This window comes from Jaculus jaculus, chromosome 6 (assembly GCF_020740685.1).
Source record: "Jaculus jaculus isolate mJacJac1 chromosome 6, mJacJac1.mat.Y.cur, whole genome shotgun sequence".
Lineage (NCBI taxonomy): Eukaryota > Metazoa > Chordata > Mammalia > Rodentia > Dipodidae > Jaculus > Jaculus jaculus.
The window spans coordinates 166,118,465-166,138,287 of NC_059107.1; the positions used below are offsets into that span (position 1 = coordinate 166,118,465).

Sequence of the window (19,823 nt, forward strand, 5' to 3'; positions counted from 1 at the left end):
TATAAATAATAATAATACAAGTAACCTGCTCTCCTGAGCTACCTGTTTACTAATAAAATAGCAGTGCAGATCCACAGTTACACATGAGCCAGAAAAATGAACCACGGTGACACGCACCTCCTTTAGACTCACGGGCTGGGCGAAGATCTTCGCAGGGTCCTTCTCCTGCAGCTGTTCCAGGACCGATCGAAGAAGCACGGTCAGTGGGGTCAGTCGCAGCTCCATAGCCATCTGCTCCACTTTCACCTGGCAACAACAGCACATGTTGTCTCTACAAGACTGTGGGCATGCCTCTCTTTGGGGAACATGGCACCTCACATAGTGCCCAACCACATAAGCAACACTCCAACCACCACCAGAGCAAACCACATGTAGGCCACCACCCTTACCCTGCTATGCCCTCTTTGCACAAGGACCATACACTTCTCCAAGGCAGAAGTCAGCACTGCCCCCCAAGGCCCCCTTAATTGGAACTGCCAACCAATCTGGCAATAAGGAAGAGCTACCATGAGCTACAGGGTGGGGACATGGTGGGAGGTGGGAACAAGCAACACAGGACCAACAGATGTACAAGGGGTGCTGTTGCAGAGCATTTCCACCCACATCCCACAAAGCCAACAGGAGGTGCTAGTGTCCCCAGGATACTCTAGGACAGCCCTGGGGCAGAGCCCCCAGCCTCACCTGCTCACGCTTGAGTTTCTCCCGCTTGCGCAATAGCTCAATCAGCAGGCGTGCACGTTCCAGGTCATGGCGCAGCCGCTGCCAGTACTTTAGCTTCTCTTTGGCAGCTTTCATCTCTTCATCATTTTCTCTCTGAAAAAATACAATGAAACTTCCCACTAGTCAAATCTATAACCTTTTCCTGCCAAGGGCTTCAGGTGCCTACACAAAGGAGACTCCAGAGATCCCCCAGACTTGCCCAAGATCTGGGACCCACCCTTCCTAGATAATCCCTATGAATGTGCTATGGTGAAAGGACAGGAGATGCGAATATAAGCCGAGGGTACCATGGGGCCCTGGCTGGATGTCCAGGAGCTGGGAATGGGAATGGTGGGAACACAGGGAAGCAAAATATACACAGGGCTGAACCACCCTGACCTGCAATGGAGTGTGACACAGGTTCACATTCTGGTAGGTAAGATTCTTAGCAGGTAAGATGTGAGGAATACTTTTAGCCTCTTATAGACTGGAGTGGACACTACCGTCCCCAATCATCAACTGTTTTCTCAGGGGACAGAAGTGTGCACCAGACAGTACATATCCTGACCACACGTGCAGCCTACATCAGCCATCAACCCTTTTCCACCCCAGCTATCAAAATTAAACTGTAGCACTGGAAGGCCAGGACCAATGGTGGCAGGAAATCAGGGGCCTCTGCCTGGCCATCCTTTGAGCTGCTCAGAGCTTCAAGCAGGGTAAGGTGCCACAGCTCTCCCAAATGGCCCCAGGGCCTTTGCATAGCCTCTCAAGAACAGAGGGCAGCCTAACCACCTCACAGAGGTGTCAGACTGGAGCTGCTGCCAAAAGTAAAACACACATCCCTCCAGCCACCATCAAAGAACATAACAGAACAACCAGAAAGGACCATCCAAGACACTGGGTCCTCATGCAGCCCCACAGCAGTTAACAACCAAGGCCAACACCTATCCTCTGCCATATGGCGGAGAGGCAGGGCAGGGATCCTATTCCCAACATGTAGAACCACAAGGGACACAGCTAATGTCTGGGGCCACCTGCCCTGACCCTATCATGGAGGAAGAGGTCATGGCCCACTTCAAATGTCTGTCCTTCTATACTGCTGCAGGACAGTTCCCCCTGCCAACCATGAGCCATGAAACCCCTCCTCCCTCGGATGTCTCTGGCCCTCGCCTGCCCACCCAGAGGCCACAGAACTGAGATTCCACAATCCAAAACCAGCCAGCACACTGGTTAAGAATATAGAATCTGAGGGCAAAGAGTTAGTGACTAAGCTAAATAGACTGCCACTCTTCCCAGCATGAAAATAATGTGCAAACACAGAACTGGAACACTGGGGGCACAAGCTGTCTCCACCTGCGCAACATCAGCACCTAGGCAGCGCAGACTGCAAGTATATTTTAGTGTTACTGAAAATTCTCAAGCATTTAATCACGGTTAATAATGATGTCATCCACATGAACAAAGCCAGTAAGTACATTAAAAGGTGAATTTGGGGCCCAAGAGCATCTGAAAAACATCCTGCTTATAGTTCTCAGAAGAGCAACCAAAGGACACTTGACCTGGTAACCCCTGTGAAGTAAAAGAAATCTGATTACCAGCAGGCTTATGCTTATACATGTAGAGGCAAGCAAAATGTACTTTGTAGTGGCTTGCTTATAACCCGTTTTTTTGTTTGTTTGTTTGTTTTAGAATGTACATGCATGACATGTTTATATGTGTGCTTGAGTGTTGAGGTGATCGCAGGCACACACATGCCATGGTGCATGTGAAGGTCACAGGGCAACCTCAGGTATAGGTCCTCACCGCCCACCTTATTTGGGCAGCCTTATTCACCACTGTGTTCACTAACATAGCTGGTCCTCAAGCTTGTGGGAGACTCTCCTGTGTCCACCTCCTTTCCTGCAGTACATGTGCTGAGATTAAGCAGCTGCTATAGCATCCAGGTTTACATGTTCAGGGAATCCAAACTCAGGTCCTCACACTTACACAAGTTCTCTATACAATAAGCCATCTTACTAGCACATTAATTTTAAAAAGATTAACATGGTAGTCAAGCATAGTGGCCCACACTCCTAGATACCACAGGTTCATGAAGATGATAAAAGCAGAAGGGCCCTGTATAAAGACAGCCTCATCTGAAAATCCCAATTCTCCTTGCGCTGCTCTGAAGCAGTATACCTTCTGACACAGAAGTCAGTTCCTGAAGCCTCCACAGTAGGACTGACATGAGGTGATTTCTGAGAAGGGAAAACTCACTGCCAGGAAGATAAGCAAGCACCCCAGCTTATCATGAGGGAAGACGACCAGAACCCACCTCACAAGGAGCAGCTCAGCAATCAGGCAAGGCCTCTTCACATGCTGGGGGACAGTCAGTGCAGCTGTGATGCAAAGGCCATCTCTGCAGCAAGGGCTCTCATCTGACACAACTATAACCCCAAGGACAACCAGACCCAGGTCTCAGGCTTTCACAGTACCACAAGCAAGAGGCAGGAGGGGCAGAGGACCCCAGGAAGTTACGGGAAAACAAGGATCAGAAAACAGGATGGAGGCTGGCCTTAATGCACACAACAGACAAACTACTGGACTAAAGCAACCACCCTGCTCCTTCTTCTAACAACAACACTGCCTCAACAAGTGGTCTAAGGCCTCTTAGTCCCTGCTTTTCCACCAGAGCAGGGCCTATTGGTGGGGGGGGGGAGGCCTCAGCACACTGCCAGGGAGAAATCTTCCTGACCCTGATGCTAGCTGGCCCAGGTGCAGCACACTAGTGACCTCAGTGACCTCCCATCTCAGATCAGCTCATCCCATTCCATCTACCATTTCCCCCAGGAAGGTCAGCCACAGCAGAGGACCTTGACTGTCCTCTCCCAAGGTTAGACAACCAAAACAAATCAAAATTTAAGCCAGGCATGGTGGCACATGCCTTTAAACCCAGCACTTGGGATAGGCAAAGGTACAAGGATCCCTTTGAGTTCAGGGTCAGACCAAGACTACATAGTGAATTCCAGGTCAGCCTGAGCTAGAATGAAACCCTAACTCAGGAGAAAAAAAAAAAAAAAAATAGAATCTGGGCTAGAGAGAAGCCTTAGCCATTAAGATGCTTGCCTGAGAAGCCTAAGGAACCATGTCCAACTCTCCAGGTCTCACATAAGTCAGACACCCAGTGACAAAAGCGCACAAGAGGGCACATGCATCTGGAGGGAAACCTATTCTCTCTCTCAAATAAAAAAATGTAATATATTTTTAAAAAATTAGCATCTATTTCTAGTTTCAGGGCTGGGGAGATGGCTCAATAGCTAAAGTGCTTGCTTGCAAAGTCTTTCAGCCCCAAGTTCAATTCACCAGTACCCACATAAAGCCAGAAGCATAAGATGGAACATGCACTTGATGGAGTTTGGCTGCAATGGCAAGAGGCCCTGATGCACACCTACTGTCTGTCTTTCCGTCTCTCCTCCCTCTTTCTCCTTCCCCTTTCCCTCTCTCCCCCACCGCCCCACCGCTTTACCTACCTTTAATACAAGGCCTTTAAATAAATCACTACTTGTGTAATGCTTTGAAGGCTCAGCACACAGACCCATCAGATTCAGACTCTCATCAGGCCTTCTTCCTGCTATCCCTATCCTAAATATCCAGGTGGCCACATGGTAGCAGCTTCCCTGGGCAATCCCTTCTATACCCAGGACTGGCAGAGTGATAGACACAGAGCAAGCATTCCAGTGTGTGCAAAGCGAGAGAAGGAAAAGCAATTCAATATGACATCACACCAAGCCACTAGGATACATGAGTCACCTTCAGAATGCACAGCTTAGCAGCTAAGGGACTAAGGATCAGCACCATGTCCAGCCTGAACCAGGTGCCACCTCCTAGAGAACTGGTCTGATCAGTGTGTTAGAGACCAGAGACACTGAAAGGCACACAAGGATGAGTACACATACCTGCTGCGTGTTTCTCTGGGACTGCAGGCTGGACTGGAGCCGCCGCAGCAGGGGAGCACCATTCCTAGACAGCCTTTTGAGTAACCAGTAGCTGTGGGCTCGCTCCACAAACTGCTTCTTCCGCTGAATGGCCACCTGATTCGCAATCCTATTTAATCTAAAATATGGAAAAACTCAGAGTTTAGCTTTGAAGAAGCACATTAAAATGTTTGCATCAATGAAGCCAGAAATGACAATGTTACTTTCAATAACACTTCAGTTCTCCCTGAGCCATGACACACGTAACTTCTATCATCCCTGGTGGCACAAAATAGTCCACAACCTGCAGCTGCCCGAAGAGTTTATCCACCAAAAGATTAAACATCTAAAAAGAAACAAAGCTGGAGCTGTTAACTCTGTATGCTGTCTGTCCTATCTCCACAGAAACTAGATGCTGGTGGCTAAACCCCAAGATCACAGATGGTACCATAGACCCTAGTCTCATTCAAATCTTTGAAGAGATATAACAAGCACACAGGGTGGGGGAGGGAGCAGACTAACCAGGGCTCTTCTCCAAAAATGACCACAGAACCTCCAGGTCTTCTGAGAAATCACCTCTTTCTAATCAACTATAAATGCAAGTAGCAAAGTTGAGCATGGGGATGCACACTTTTAATCCTGGCACTCGGGAGGCAGAGGTAGGAGGATTGCAGTGAGTTCGAGGCCACCCTGAGACTACATAGTGAATTCCAAGTCAGCCTGGGTTAAGCAAGACCCTACCTCAAAAAAAGACAAAAACAAAAAGATCCAAGTAGCAAACATCTGAGCAGGAGGGCAACAAAAACCCCTTACAGACTTTCAAAGCCTGGCCAGAGAACTTTCCTGCCCCTTATCATTTTTGATGCTAAAATAAAAACTCACCCATGTACATCACAAGGACACAGAAAAACAGCAAATTCTTTCACAAACCAAACCACCAACAGAACAAGACAACATATTTCCTCAACTGTATACCACATACCAGAATTTCAAGACAGACATGAAAGAATTTTGTGTTTTTTAAAGAACGCAACTCATAAGTGTGGCACTTTTATGCTGAAGCACACAATTCCAAATTCTACAGATGGAAGAAAGAACAGGCTTCAAGAGAAGGCAAGTGCTGGCACCTAAGCTCAGGCCATAGTTCTCCATGAAACTCTCATGAACTCTGTTTGGTAACAGTTTGTTTTTATCAAGTTTGACAGAGGCATAACCTATATGTATTAGTAAAGGTTAGAAGACGGCTGGAAAGATGGCTCACCAGTTAAGGCACTTGCCTGCAAAGCCTAACAACTATAGTTCAATTCCCCAGTACCCATGTAAAGACATACAGGGTGGAAATTTGCTATATTTATAAATAAAGGTGCTGAAGATATGGATCAGTGGTTAAAGGTGCTCAGTTGCAAAGTCTGATGGCCCAAGTTCAAATCCCTAGTACCCACATAAAGAGCCAGACGAACAAAGTGGTACATGCATCTGGAATTCATTTGCAGCAGGGCCAGAGGCCCTGGCATGACCATACTTGCTCTCTCCCTCCCTATTTCCCTCCACCTCCTGCACTCCCTACACACTCACTCACTGCTTGCAAATAAAGAAGAAAATTATATATATATGTATATATGTATGTATATATGTATGTATGTGTGTGTGTGTGTGTGTGTGTGTGTGTGTGTGTATATATATATATATATATATATATTTTTTTTTTTTTTAACAAAGGCTAGAGAGATTGCTCAGCAGTTAAGGTGCTTACTGGTAAAACCTAACAACACAAGTCTAACTCCCCAGTACTCATGTAAAGCCAGATGGACAAAGCGGCACACACCTTTAATCCCAGCATTCAGGAGGCCGAAGTAGGAGGATGGCCACAAGTTCAAGGCAACCCTGAGACTACATAGTGAATTCCAGGTCAGCCTGAGCTAGAGTGAGACCCTACCTCAAAAAAAACAAAAAAGCCTGATGGCCCAGGTTCAATTCCCCAGCTCCTATGTAAAGGCAGATGCACAAAGAGGTGCATATATCTGGAGTCCATTTTGCAGAGGCAGGATGCCCTGATGTGTCCATTCTCTTCCTCCCTCTCTGCTTGCAAGTAAATACAAGTATTTTTTTTTAATATTTTTTTAAATATTTAAACCACCGAGCATGGTGGCTCACACTTTTAATCCCAGCACTTGGGAGGCTGAGGTAGGAGGATTGCTGTTGCGTTCAAGGCCACCCTGAAAGTACATAGTGAGATCCAGGTCACCCAGGGCTAGAGTGAGACCCTACCTTGAAAAGAAAAAAAAGAAGAACTGAATTAGATGTGGTAGTGCACACCTTTAATCCCAGCACTAAGGAGGTGGCTGAGGTAGGAGGATCTCCGTGAGTTCAAAGTTAGCCTGAGCTAGAGTGAGACTCTGCTTCAAAATAATAACAAAGGGGCTGGACAGATGACTCAGGTTAAGGCACTTGCTCATAAAGCCTATGGACCCAGGTTCAATTCCCCAGTACCCACACAAAGCCAGATGCACAAGGTGACACATGCATCAAGTTCATTTGTAGCAGCTAGGGGCACTGGTGTGCCCATTCTCTGTCTCTTCTCTCTCTCTTCTTACAAATAAATAAAAAGAAATATACTTTTAAAATATAAAAAATAAGTAAATAATCTTTTTTTAAAAAATAACAGGGCTGGAGAGATGGCTTAGTGGCTGGAGGTCCTAGCATGCCCATTCTCTATCTGTCTCTTTCTCTCTTACTCTCTCTCGCAAGAAAATATTTTTTTTTTATTTTAAAGAAAAAAATAGTAGCCTAGAAATAAGCCTAGTACATTTTTAAATACAAGATTCCAGATTTTCACTATGATGTTAAAGTAGCCCTATGTGAGAGGCGAGGTAAGCCACATACACCTGTTGGGAGATGTTAAGTGCTACTACACACTGCACACAGAAGAGTGGAAGGGACATGGCCAGGACAACAGCAAGGAAAGTAGCTTACCCAACCTCAGGCCCAAGCCCACAAGAGGCAGCTGTAGGGCCTGCAGCAACAATGGGCCCTGCACACCAAGTGGACCCATCAGAATGGCTCATAGCAAGAACTACAAGGGCATGAGAGAGAAATAAAACCAAATTCTCTCATACCATCTTGCACAATCAATCCCAGGACCCCAAAGGAGTCCTGGAGAAACTGGAGAGCTTTCTGATCTCAGGGGAGTGGCATCCTTTTTAAGCCAGACCCAAAAAGCACACACTATAAGGAAAAGGACTGACATGTGACTAAACTTGCTTTATCCAATACCATAAATCTACAGCTATGGGATGAACAATCTTCACACACTGGCAAGGACATGAACAGAATTATGTGACTGGGACTTGCTTCTAACTAATGCAAAGGGAGACATAAGTGACGGAAGACTGGACAGTTACAAGAGCTTTTGAAGTTAAGCTGCAGAACAGGCAGTTCATTTCTACTTTAAAGCTTCCCAAATTAAGACAGATGCAAATGAACAGCTATATTACCACAGACAGAAAGAATATAGGGGAGAATGGAGAGATGGCTTAGCTTAGCTGCTAAAGGTACTTGCTTGCAAAGCCTGACAGCCCAGGTTCAAGTCCCCAGTGCCCAGGTAAGCCATGCACAAAGTGACACATGTGTCTGGAGTTCATTTGCAGTGGCAGAAAGCCAGATGCACAAGGGGACGCATGCATCTGGAGTTCGTTAGCAGTGGCTAGAGGCCCTGGCACACCCATTCTCTCTCTCTAACTGCCTCTTTCTCCCCTGCCCTCCCTCCCTCCATCCCTCCCTCCCTCTCTCTCTCTAATTAATAAATAAAAATATTGTTTTAAAGGGAGATGGGAAATGAGAGGAAGAGGCAGAGACAGAGGGTCCTTCCAACCTGTTAGGATCCTACCCCACATTTTGACACAACCTCATTGTGCCTAGAAACGAACACTAAACAAGATCAAAACCAAAACCATTCTTGGGGCTGGAGGGATGGCTTAGCAGTTAAGGCATTTGCCTGCAAAGCCAAAGGACCCAGGTTTGATTCCCCAGGACCCACGTTAGCCAGATATACAAGAGGGCACATGTGTCTGGAGTTCATTTGCAGTGGCTGGAGGCCCTGGCATGCCCATTTTCTCTCTCTCTCCCTCTTTCTCTGTCAAATAAATAAATAAATAAGAATAAAAATATTTTTAAAAAAGCATTCTTGAGCTGGGAGTGGTGGTGCACACCTTTAATCCCAGCACTCGGGAGGCAGAGGCAGGAGGACTGCCCTGAATTCAAGGCCACCCTGAGACTATGAGACTATATTTCTAATTCCAGGTCAGCCTGGACCAGAGTGAGACCCTACCTCAGGTGGGGGGAAAAAAAGCACTCTTGGGATGAAGGAATGGGTTAGCAGTTAAGGCGTTTGCCTGCAAAACCAAAGGACCCAGGTTCAATTCCCCAGGACCCACATTAGCCAGATGTACAAGGGGGTGCACGAATCTGGAATTCGTCTGCAGTGTCTGGAGGCTCTGGCATGTCCATTCTCTCCCTCCCTCTCTCTTTCTCTCTCTCTGCCAAATAAATAAATATATTTTTAAACACCGAAAAAAAAATCTTTAAAAAAAAGCACTGTTGAAGAAACCATAACAAAGAAAAGTTGTGGAAACATTCAAATCTAAGAAGGAGTCAGGCGTGGTGGTGTACGCCTTGAATCCCAGCACTCAGGAGTCAGAGGTAGGAGGATCACCGTGCGTTCAAGGCCACCCTGAGACTACATAGTGAATTCCAGATCAGCCTGAGCTACAGTAAGACCCTACCTCAGGGGAAAAAAAAATCAAATCTAAGAAGGTTGTAGAGAGTCTGGAGACTTAAACTAAGGTTCTGAGCAGAGAAGATTACTTAAGGTACAAGTTGGGATCTGTGCCCTGCAAGGCAAAGCACACGCCTGACCACATAAAGGACTGTGTGAAGACCCTCTCTCATGAGTCAAAGTGTACAGAGCACACAGAGTACAATACCAGCAACCAGTAACTAACTCGCAAACTGCCTGGGTCTTCTTTGTTCTCCCCGATTTTGAAACTTTTGTAAATTTAAGGTCGTGTATCCAAAATTTTAAAATAAACATCTTTAGTGCCTGTGGAGGCTTCCTTGCTGCCCTCCAGGGTCCCAGGGAAAGGCACCTTGGGCAGCTCTAGCACCAGGTTCATCCCCCTGTCAACTCCAGGTAAACTCAAACCATGCAGGTCACTCAGATAGGAGCAATGGTGAAACTACAATAATAATCTGTCCCTAGTAGTAGAAAAAAATTCAGATAGATGTCCAACCCTACCTTTGCCAAAGCTCAGTAACTACAGTGAAAATGAAGTCAGTCAGTCAGCCAGGCTGGGTGTGGTGACAACACCTTTAAGCCCAATACTAGGGAGGCAGCCGCATCAGGATAGCTGTGAGTGCAAAGCCAGCCTGGGCTACAAGTGAAATTCTGCCTCAAAAAAAGGGGGAGGGGACACTAGAGAGATGGCTCAGCAGTTAAAGATGTTTGGAAAGCCTGCTGGCCTGGGTTCAATTCCCCAGTGCCCACATAAAGTCAGATACACAAAAGTGGTACACATATCTAGAGGTTGTGTGCAGTGCCAAGAGGTGCTGGTGCAACCATTCTGTCCATCTGCAAATATATAAAAACATTTAGAATACACACACACACAGAGAGAGAGAGACAGAGAGAGAAGCTGGATGTGGTGGCTTAAAGATCCTAGCACTAGCTAGTTGTGGCAGCGCACACCTTTAATCTCAGCACTTGGGAGGCAGAGGCAGGGAGGATCGCCATGAGTTCAAGGGCACTCTGAGGCTACATAGTGAATTCCAGGTCAGCCTGGGCTAGAGATGTTACCTCAAAAAAAAAAAAAAAAAAAAAAAAAAATTCCCAGCCCTTCAGAGGCAGAGGTAGGAGGATCACTGTAAGTTTGAGGCCAGCCTGAGACTACAGAGTGAAAAGTGGGTGAAAGCCACACAGAGGGATGCACCCCTCTGTCAAGTGCCTGCTATATGTGACTGAGGAAAGAGACCAGGCCCACTAGGTGAGGCAATCCAGATGACAGGAGCAGAATCAGCATGCATAACTGATTCCAGCTCAATAAACACATGACTTTAGCTGGACATGGTGGTGTACCGCTTTAGTCCCAGCACTACGAAGGCTGAGTCAAGAGGTTATGAGCTTGAGGCCACAGCCTAGGCTACAGAGTGAGTCCCAGGTCAGCCAAGAATAGAGTGAGACCCTACCTCGAAAAAAAAAAAAAGACACACATACTTTTACAGGAATGAACTAATCTATCTGAGGCACACTACTATGTAAGGGTGACTTCCTGCTTTCTACCCCATGGCTTGTAACTTTTCTTTTCAGTTTGTAGTTAGAGCTTCTTCCCAAGTAGCACTTCTGTTGACCCATTTGCTTGCCTTCCAGGAGCCCATCCACAGTAGCATGCTCTAAGGACCCAGGGCAAAGTGCCCACCCAGGGGGGATGAAGCCAGCATCTCAATTTCCCCATCCACAGCAGATGGAACCTTCTGTAAAATATAGATCCTTATACATGTGGTGGGGACACATACTGATGACATGCACTGCAGATCAAAAGTTCATCTACTATATCTACCCTAGCTGAGAAACCTAACTCCCCATGGAGTACTTTCCCTCACTCTAACTGCAGCTCACTGGGAGCTGTGGCTTGCTTCTGCTAACCAGCCTCTCTAGAGAGTATCATAATACATATTAGCCCAGAAAGGACGCAAAATTCAAAAAATACTTTCTACTGAATGCACAGCATGATTAAAAGCATTGTTTTTCAAAAATCATAAATCAGCTGGGCATGATGGCTCACTATTATAATCCCAGAACTCGGGAGGTTGAAGTAGGATAGCCACAAGTTCAAGGTCAGCCTAGACTACAGAGTGAATTCCAGGTCGGTCTGGGCTAGCATGAAATCCTGCCTCAAACACAAAGGAAAAATCATAAATCAAACCACTGTAAATCAGAGACTGTTTATACAACTAACTTCCAGAAACATGGAGGGAAAAAATATGTACAAAACCCAAGTTACAGGCTGGAAAGATGGTTTAGCAGCTAAGGTACTTGCCTGCAAAGTCAAAGGACCCAGGTTCAATTCCCCAGGACTCATGTAAGCCCAATACCCAAGGTGGCACATACATCTGGAGTTCGTCTGCAGAGGCTAGACGCCCTGACACAGCCATATTCATTCATTCCCTCCCTTCCTCTCCTTCCCGCCCCCTCTCTCTCTCCCTCCCTCTCCCCCTCCTCCCCCTAACAAATATAAAAACTTTTTTAAAACACCCAAGTTAGAGCCGGGCATGGTGGCGCACACACTTAATTATAGCACTCAGGAGGCAAAGGTAGAAGGACCACCATGAGTTTGAGGCCACCCTGAGACTGGTAAATCCCAGGTCAGCCTGAACTAGAGTGAGACCCCATCTCAAAAAACAAAAACACACCCAAGTTATATTTATTGCTATACTCAAAAGCAAAAATTGGGCTGGAGAGATGGTTAGTGGTTAAGGTGCTTGCCTGTGAAGCCTAAGGACTCAAGTTTGAGTCCCCAGTACCCACATACGCCAGATGCACAAGGTGGCACATGCATCTGGAGTTCGAACATTTGCAGGGGCTAGAGGCACTGGCACATCCATTCTCTGGCTCCGGCCCTGGCCCTGCCCCTCCCTCCCTCCCCCTCTCCCCCCCCCCCTTCTCTCTCTCTCTCAGATAAATATTTTCTTTTTAAATAAAAAAGCAAAAATTAGCACACACCTTTAATCCTAGCACTCGAGAGGCAGAGATAGGAGGATCGCCATGAGTTCAAGGCCACTCTGAGACTACATAGTGAATTCCAGGTCAGACCAGGCTAGAGCAAGACCCTACTTTGAAAAACCAAAAAAAGCAAAAATTGGCCGGCCATCCTGGTACACACCTTTAATTCTAGCACTCAAGTGGCCAAGGGTGGAGGATCTCTGTGAGTTTGAGGCCAGTCTGAGACTATATAGTAAATTCCAGGTCAGCCTGGACTAAAGCAAGACCCTACCTGGGGGGGGGGGAGGCAAAAATTACTTGGTCCAGGAGCTACAGAGATGGCTCAGGAATTAAAGGTGCTTAGCTAGCAAAGACTGCTGGCCCAGGATTCAACTCCCCAACCATCCATGTAAAGGGGATGGGCATTCATTTGCAGCCACAACTGATCCTGGCTTGACAATATACAAATATACACACAAATAAAAAATTTTAAATTTGGGCTGGAGAGATGGCTTAGTGGTTAAGCACTTTTGCCTGTGAAGCAGAAGGACCCCGGTTCGAGGCTCAATTCTCCAGGACCCACATTAGCCAGATGCACAAGGGGACGCACGCATCCAGATTTCATTTGCAGTAGCTGGAAGCCCTGGCGCACCCATTCTCTCCCTATCTGCCTCTTTCTCTCTCTGTCACTCTCAAATAAATAAATAAAAATGAACAAAAAAAATTTTTAAATTAAAAAAAAAAAAGATTTACTTGAGCCAATGAAGTTGCTACCAACTGCTCATACTCCATTTTGGTCCTTATCCCATAGCCAGAGAGGCACCCACCTGCAGCAACTGGTGTGCACTGAGCCCCACACCAAACATGAGGAGAGCCAAGCAATTCCACAGTTGGGACCAATGCATTGTTACTAGGGAGCTCCATAGGAAATTCTTTAGTGCATAGGCAAAGTCAGAATTATTTGTATCTCATTTCCAGAGCCAATGTCTTATGCTAATAAAAAGTAATCTTGGCCTAGAGAGATAGCTCAGCGGTTAAGGCACTTGCCTGTGAAGCCTAAGAACTCATGTTTGATTCTCCAGGTACCACATAAGCCAAACACACAGAGACACAGCACTCAAGGTCACACATATGCACAAGGAAGCACATGCTTCCGGAGTTCGATTGCAGTGGCTGGAGACCTTGGCACACCAATTCTTCCTCCCTCCCTCCCTCCCTCCCTCTCTCTCTCTCTCTCTCTCTCTCTCTCTCTCTCTCTCTCTCTCTCACACACACACACACACACACACACACACACACACACACACACACGCGGAAGCCTGTTGGACTTGCCTCAAAAAATAAATAGTCAGGTGCGGTGGAACACACCTTTAATCCCAGCTCTTGTGACATGGACACAGTGAACTAACTCCAAGTCAGCCTGGGCTACAGCAAGACACTACCTCAAAAAACTAAAAAATAAATAACTAAATAAATTTTTTAAAAGTAATCTTGGGCTGGAGAGGTGGCTTAACAGTTAAGGCACTTGCATGTGAAGACTCAAAACACAAGTTTTGATTCTCCAGGACCCACATAAGCCAGATGCATATGGAGGCGCATGCATCTAGAGTTTGTTTGCAGTGGCTAGAGGCCCTGGTGCACCCATTCTCACTCACTCTCTCTCCCTCTGTCTCTCATAAATAAGTAAATAAATAAATAGAAATTTAAACCTAGTGTGATAGTGCATGCCTTTAAAAAAAAAAAAAAAGGGAATCTTACTAGGCCATGATGGTGCATGCCTTTAATCCCTGAGGTAAAAGGATCACTGTAAGGTCAAGGCTAGGCTGAGACTAACTCTAGGTTAGCCTAGGCTAGAGCAAGACCTATCTTGGAGGGGAACAAAAAGTAATCTTTCTAGTGTAGAAAGGCTAAATAATAATCTTTTAGGACTGGAGAGATGGCTTAGTGGTTAAGGCATTTGCATGCAGAGCCAAAGGGTCCCAGTTTGATTCTCCAGGACCCATGTTAGCCAGATGCATAAGGTGGCACATGCATCTGGAGTTCATTTGTAGTGGCTAAAGGCCATGGTGCACCTATTCTCTCTTTCTCAAATACATAAAATATATTTTAAAAAATAGAAAAAAAAAACAAGTCTTTAAAAAATGAAATAAGGAAGGGAAGAGAAAGGAAGGGAGGAGGGTACTTAATAGGTTGATATTGTATATAAGTAAGTACAATGATTGTGATGGGGAGGTAATATGATGGAGAATGGAATTTCAAAGGAGAAAGTGGGGGGGGAAGGGAGGGAATTAACATGGGATTTTTTTTTAATTTTTTTTTGTTCATTTTTTATTTATTTATTTGAGAACGACAGACACAGAGAGAAAGACAGAAGGAGGGAGAGAATGGGTGCACCAGGGCTTCCAGCCTCTGCAAACGAACTCCAGATGTGTGCGCCCCCTTGTGCATCTGGCTAACGTGGGACCTGGGGAACCGAGCCTCGAACCGGGGTCCTTAGGCTTCACAGGCAAACGCTTAACCGCTAAGCCATCTCTCCAGCCCAACAAACAAACAAACGGGATTTTTTTTTATAATCATGGAAAATGCTAATAAAAATTTTTTAAAAAATGAAATAAGGCCTAGAGAGATGGCTTAGCAACGAAGTTGTGTGTCTACAAAGCCAAAGGACCTTGGTGCAATTCCCCAGGACCCACATTAAGCCAGATGGACAAGATGATGGTGCATCTGGAGTTCATCTGCAGTCGCCAGAGGCCCTGGCGTGCCCATTCTCTGTCTTTATCTGCCTCTTTCTCTCCCTCAGATAATAAATAAAAATAAATATTTTTAAATAAAATAAGAGAGCTTTTTAGGGATTGGAGATATGGTTTACCAGTTAAGGTAAGCCCAAGGACCCAGGTTCGATTCCCCAGTACCCACATAAGCAAATGCACATGGTGACACATACACCTGAAATTCGTCTGCAGTGGCTAGTGGTCCTGGAGCACCTATTCTCTCTATCTCTCTCTCTCTCAATAATGAATAAAATAAAAATTTTTTAAAGAGACCTTTTTCTAGATGTTCTCAACAACTGTTTGGACAGGCCGTGTCTCTCCTATTCATGTAAGGTCAGGCATGCCACTGAGTTGGCCTGGAATGTCATGACATGACATGATAAGCACTCTAGCTTGGTCCTTGCCGGATGCTGCGGGAACCCAAAGCATCCCTACCAAGAGCTAAACACACACATCATGGTAGCACATATGGCCTAAGAACAGAGCTGTCAGAATAGCTGCAAACTTTAACCTATACTACAGAGCCATAGTAACAAAAACAGCATGGTACTGGCACAAAAACAGACATGTAGATCAGTGGAACAGAAAAGAGGACCCAGATGTAAGCCCAAGTAGCTATAGCCACCTGATATTCAATAAAATGCCCAAAATACCCATTGGAGAAAAGACAGCCTCTTCAGCAAATGGTGTTGGGAAAACTGGATATTTATCTGCAGAAGTATGAAAATAGATTCTTCTCTCTCGCCATGCACAAGAATTAAGTCCAAATGGATTAAAGACCTTAACATCAGACCTGAAACTCTGAAACTGCTAGAGGAAAAAGTACGGAAAACCCTTCAACATATTGGTCTTGGCAAAGACTTTCTGAATACAACCCCAATTGCTCAGGCAATAAAACCACAGATTAATCACTGGGACCTCATGAAATTACAAAGATTTTGCACTGCAAAGGACACAGTGAAAAAAGCAAAGAGGCAACCTACAGAATGGGAAAAAATCTTCGCCAGCTATATATCTGATAGAGGAGTAATATCTAAGATATACTAAGAACTCAAAAATTAAATAATAAGGAATCAAACAAGCCAATCAAAAAATGGGCTATGGAGCTAAATAGAGCATTCTCAAAGGAAGAAATACAAATGGCATATAAGCATCTAAAAAAATGTTCTACATCACTAGTCATCAGGGAAATGCAGATTAAAACTACATTGAGAGTCCATCTCACTCCTGTCAGATTGGCCACCATCATGAAAACAAAGGATCATAAATGTTGGCAGGGATGTGGAAAAAGAGGAACCCTTCTACACTGCTGGTGGGAATGCAATCTGGTCCAGCCATTGTGGAAATCAGCGTGGAAGTTCCTAAAACAGCTAAAGATTGATCTACCATATGACCCAGCTATAGCACTCCTAGGCATATATCCGAAGGACTCATCTCATTTCCTTAGAAGCATGTGCTCAACCATGTTTATTGCTGCTCAATTTATAATAGCTGGGAAATGGAACCAGCCTAGATGTCCCTCAACTGATGAGTGGATAATGAAGATGTGGCACATTTATACAATGGAGTTCTACTCAGCAGTAAAGAAAAATGAAGTTAGTTGTGATGGAGAGGTAATATGATGGAGAATGGAATTTCAAAGGGGAAAGTGGTGGGGGGGGGAATTAACATGGGATTTTTTTTATATAATCATGGAAAATGCCAATAAAAATTTAAAAAGAAAAGAAAAATGAAGTTAGGAAATTTGCAGAAAAATGGATGGACCTGGAAAGAATTATACTAAGTGAGGTAACCCAGGCCCAGAAAGCCAAGCGCCACATGTTCTCTCTCATATGTGGATCCTAGCTACAGATGATTGGGCTTCTGCATGAGAAGGAAAATACTTAGTAGCAGAGGACAGCAAGTTAAAAAGGAGACATAAAGGGAAGAGAAAGGAAGGAGGAGGGTACTTAATAGGTTGATATTGTATATATGTAAGTACAATGATTGAGATGGGGAGGTGATATGATAGAGAATGGAATTTCAAAGGGGAAAGTGGGGTGGGGAGGCGGAAGGGAATTACCATGGGATATTTTTTATAATCATAGAAAATGCTAATAAAAAGTTAAAAAAAAAAAAAACAGAAGAATAGCTGCAAACTCAAAATTCAAGCAGCTGCCAGAAAGCCCCAGCCTCCAAATGCACTTCCCCCACACACACTGGGGACAGGGCCTTCCCGTTACACTCTGCGAGACAGGTCCAATCCCACACAACCAACCAAATGAAGGCAGTGCGAGCTGTCCCAGGGACTGCAAAAATACTTGTTCAGGTGTTTTTTGGTCATTTACTTTTATTTTTAGCTTTTGGTTTTGTTTGTTTTTTGACACAGAGTCTCACTCTGTAGCTAAAGCTGGTTTCGAATCCATGTGGACCCTCCCGCTTCAGCCTCCTGGTACTGGGATTACAGGCACTAAGCCACCAACCCCAGCCAGGTATGCATTTTTATCTCTATTCAAAGCTGAAAACGTTGCTCCTAAGTCAGACAGAGAAAAACCAGACCCAAGCATGATGGTTCACACGAGCAATTACAGCATCCAGGAGGCACTGAAGTACAAGAACTGCCCTGGGTTTGAAGCCAATCTGGGCTATACAATAAATTCTACGTTCATCTGAGATACACTGTGAAATCCAGTCTCAAAATCAAACCACGCTGGGCGTAGTAGTACACACCTTTCATCCCAGCACACAGAAGGCTGAGGTAGGAGGATCACCGGGAGTTCAAGGCCAGCCTGGACTACTGAGTAAATTCCAGATCAGCTTAGGCTAGAATGAGTCCCTGCTTCAAAAAAAAAACCAACAGAATAAAAAGAAACAGAAAGGCTGGGCATGCTGGCACGCACCTTAAATCCCAACACTTAGGAGGCAAAGGTAGGAGGACTGCTGTGAATTTGAGGCCACCCTGAGCAAAACCCTACCTTGAAAAGCAAACAAACAAATTGAAAGGGAGATGACTCAATGGTTAAAAGTGCTTGCTTGCAAAGTCTGCCAGCCCAAGGTTCAATCCCCAATACCCACATAAAGCCAGACTCACAAAGTAACACAAGTGTCAGGAGTTCATTTGTAGTAGCAAGAGGTCCTGGCATACCTCTATACTTTCCTCCCCCTCCCTCTCTCTCTCTCTCCATCCACCAAATAAATAAATAATTAAAAGAAAACATAAAAGGACATAGTCAGCACTTGTTCAAATTTGAGGCCAGTCTGGCACACACAGTTAAGTTATAGGTCAGTCTGGGCTACAATATAAGACCCTGGTCTCCAAAAACAAAAAAAAAGGCCAGGTGTGGTGGTGCACGCCTTTAATCCCAGCACTTGGAAGGCAAAAGTAGGAGGATTGCCAATGAGTTTAAGGCCATCCTAAGACTACATAGTGAATTCCAGGTCAGCCTGGGCTAGAGTGGGACCCTACCTCAAAAAATCCAAAAAAAAAAAAGTGAAACCATACCTTGTAAAGCAAAACAAAACAAAAAACATGGCTGGACAGTATATGTATGTGTGTATGTGTGTGTATGTGTGTGTGTAGTCTGGGCTAGAGTGAAACCCTAGAAATTACTGACCATAATAGGTAAAGCTCTGTGAAAACACAAAACAATATTCATGAAAATAACTTTCAAGCTTCTGCTAATGCAACAGTAGTGCTAGCCCTCTCAAGGTGAAATAAGTACTCCCAGCTCCACTGGCAAGCTCACTGTGACTGGATGGTACAGTTTACACCCAACTCCATTTAGTAATTACAACACGCTAGTAAGGTCAGAGACATAGGAAAATCCCACAAAGGCTGATATGCAATGCATTAAAAAGTTTCCATCCTTCAGTAATATCTTGAAAACCTATTGCCCATTCATTTGTAGATTAAGTGCAGCTTTGTCATATGTGCACTATTTCTGAATGACAAGGCAGTCTCTGTAACAAGATACCATGGAAGCTGCTCTCAGAGACAGCTGTCCACTTCACCTATACCCCATCATCTTGGAGCTTTACATACCTGACCAACTTGAAGATATATACTTCCTAACTTCCCAACAACAGCTCCCATTCCAGTCTCCACTTCAGGGACTGCTTTACTGTTTTACTTTTCCAAACAATTATTTTTTCAGTATTACAAGTTTCCAAAATCTGCTGGTAAAAATGTGTTAAAAGAAGAAACAAAAACTATGAGAAGCCGGGTGCAGTGGCTCACGCCTTTAATCCCAGCACTTGGGAGGCAGAGGTAGGAGGATCACCGTGAGTTTGAGCCTACCCTGAGACTCCATAGTGAATTCCAGGTCAGCCTGGGCTAGAGTGAGACCCTACCTCGAAAAACCAAAAGAGAAAAAAAAAAAAACAAAAACTGTGAGACCAGCCGGGCGTGGTGGTGCACACCTTTAATCCCAGCACTTGGGAGGCAGAGACAGGAGGACTGCTGTGCCCCTAAGGCCACCCTGAGATTACACAGTGAATTCCAGGTCAGCCTATGCTAGAGTGAGAACTTACCTAAAAAAATTTTTTTAAGCTATGAGACCAGAGACCCAGGGTTAAAGTGAATACTTTAGTGTGGCTGTGGTTACCACAACTATGTCCAGCTTACTGCAGACCAACTAGTCACAAAAAACACCCCAAGTCAATGAAGTC

The 19,823-nt window shown here is 45.0% G+C and overlaps 1 protein-coding gene across 4 annotated transcripts in view; it reads right to left on the reverse strand.

Annotated features, from left to right (window-relative positions):
* Brd1 (bromodomain containing 1) overlaps window positions 1-19,823 on the reverse strand; it is a 49,239-nt gene that overhangs the window by 24,308 nt on the left and 5,108 nt on the right. For all 4 annotated transcript variants that reach the window (XM_045152104.1, XM_045152105.1, XM_045152107.1 and 1 more), the window contains 3 exons: window positions 4,635-4,791; window positions 682-813; window positions 118-246 (listed from right to left, as the gene is read on the reverse strand). In XM_045152104.1, coding sequence (XP_045008039.1) covers window positions 118-246; window positions 682-813; window positions 4,635-4,791 — 418 coding nt within the window. The remainder of the gene's footprint in view (window positions 1-117; window positions 247-681; window positions 814-4,634; window positions 4,792-19,823) is intronic.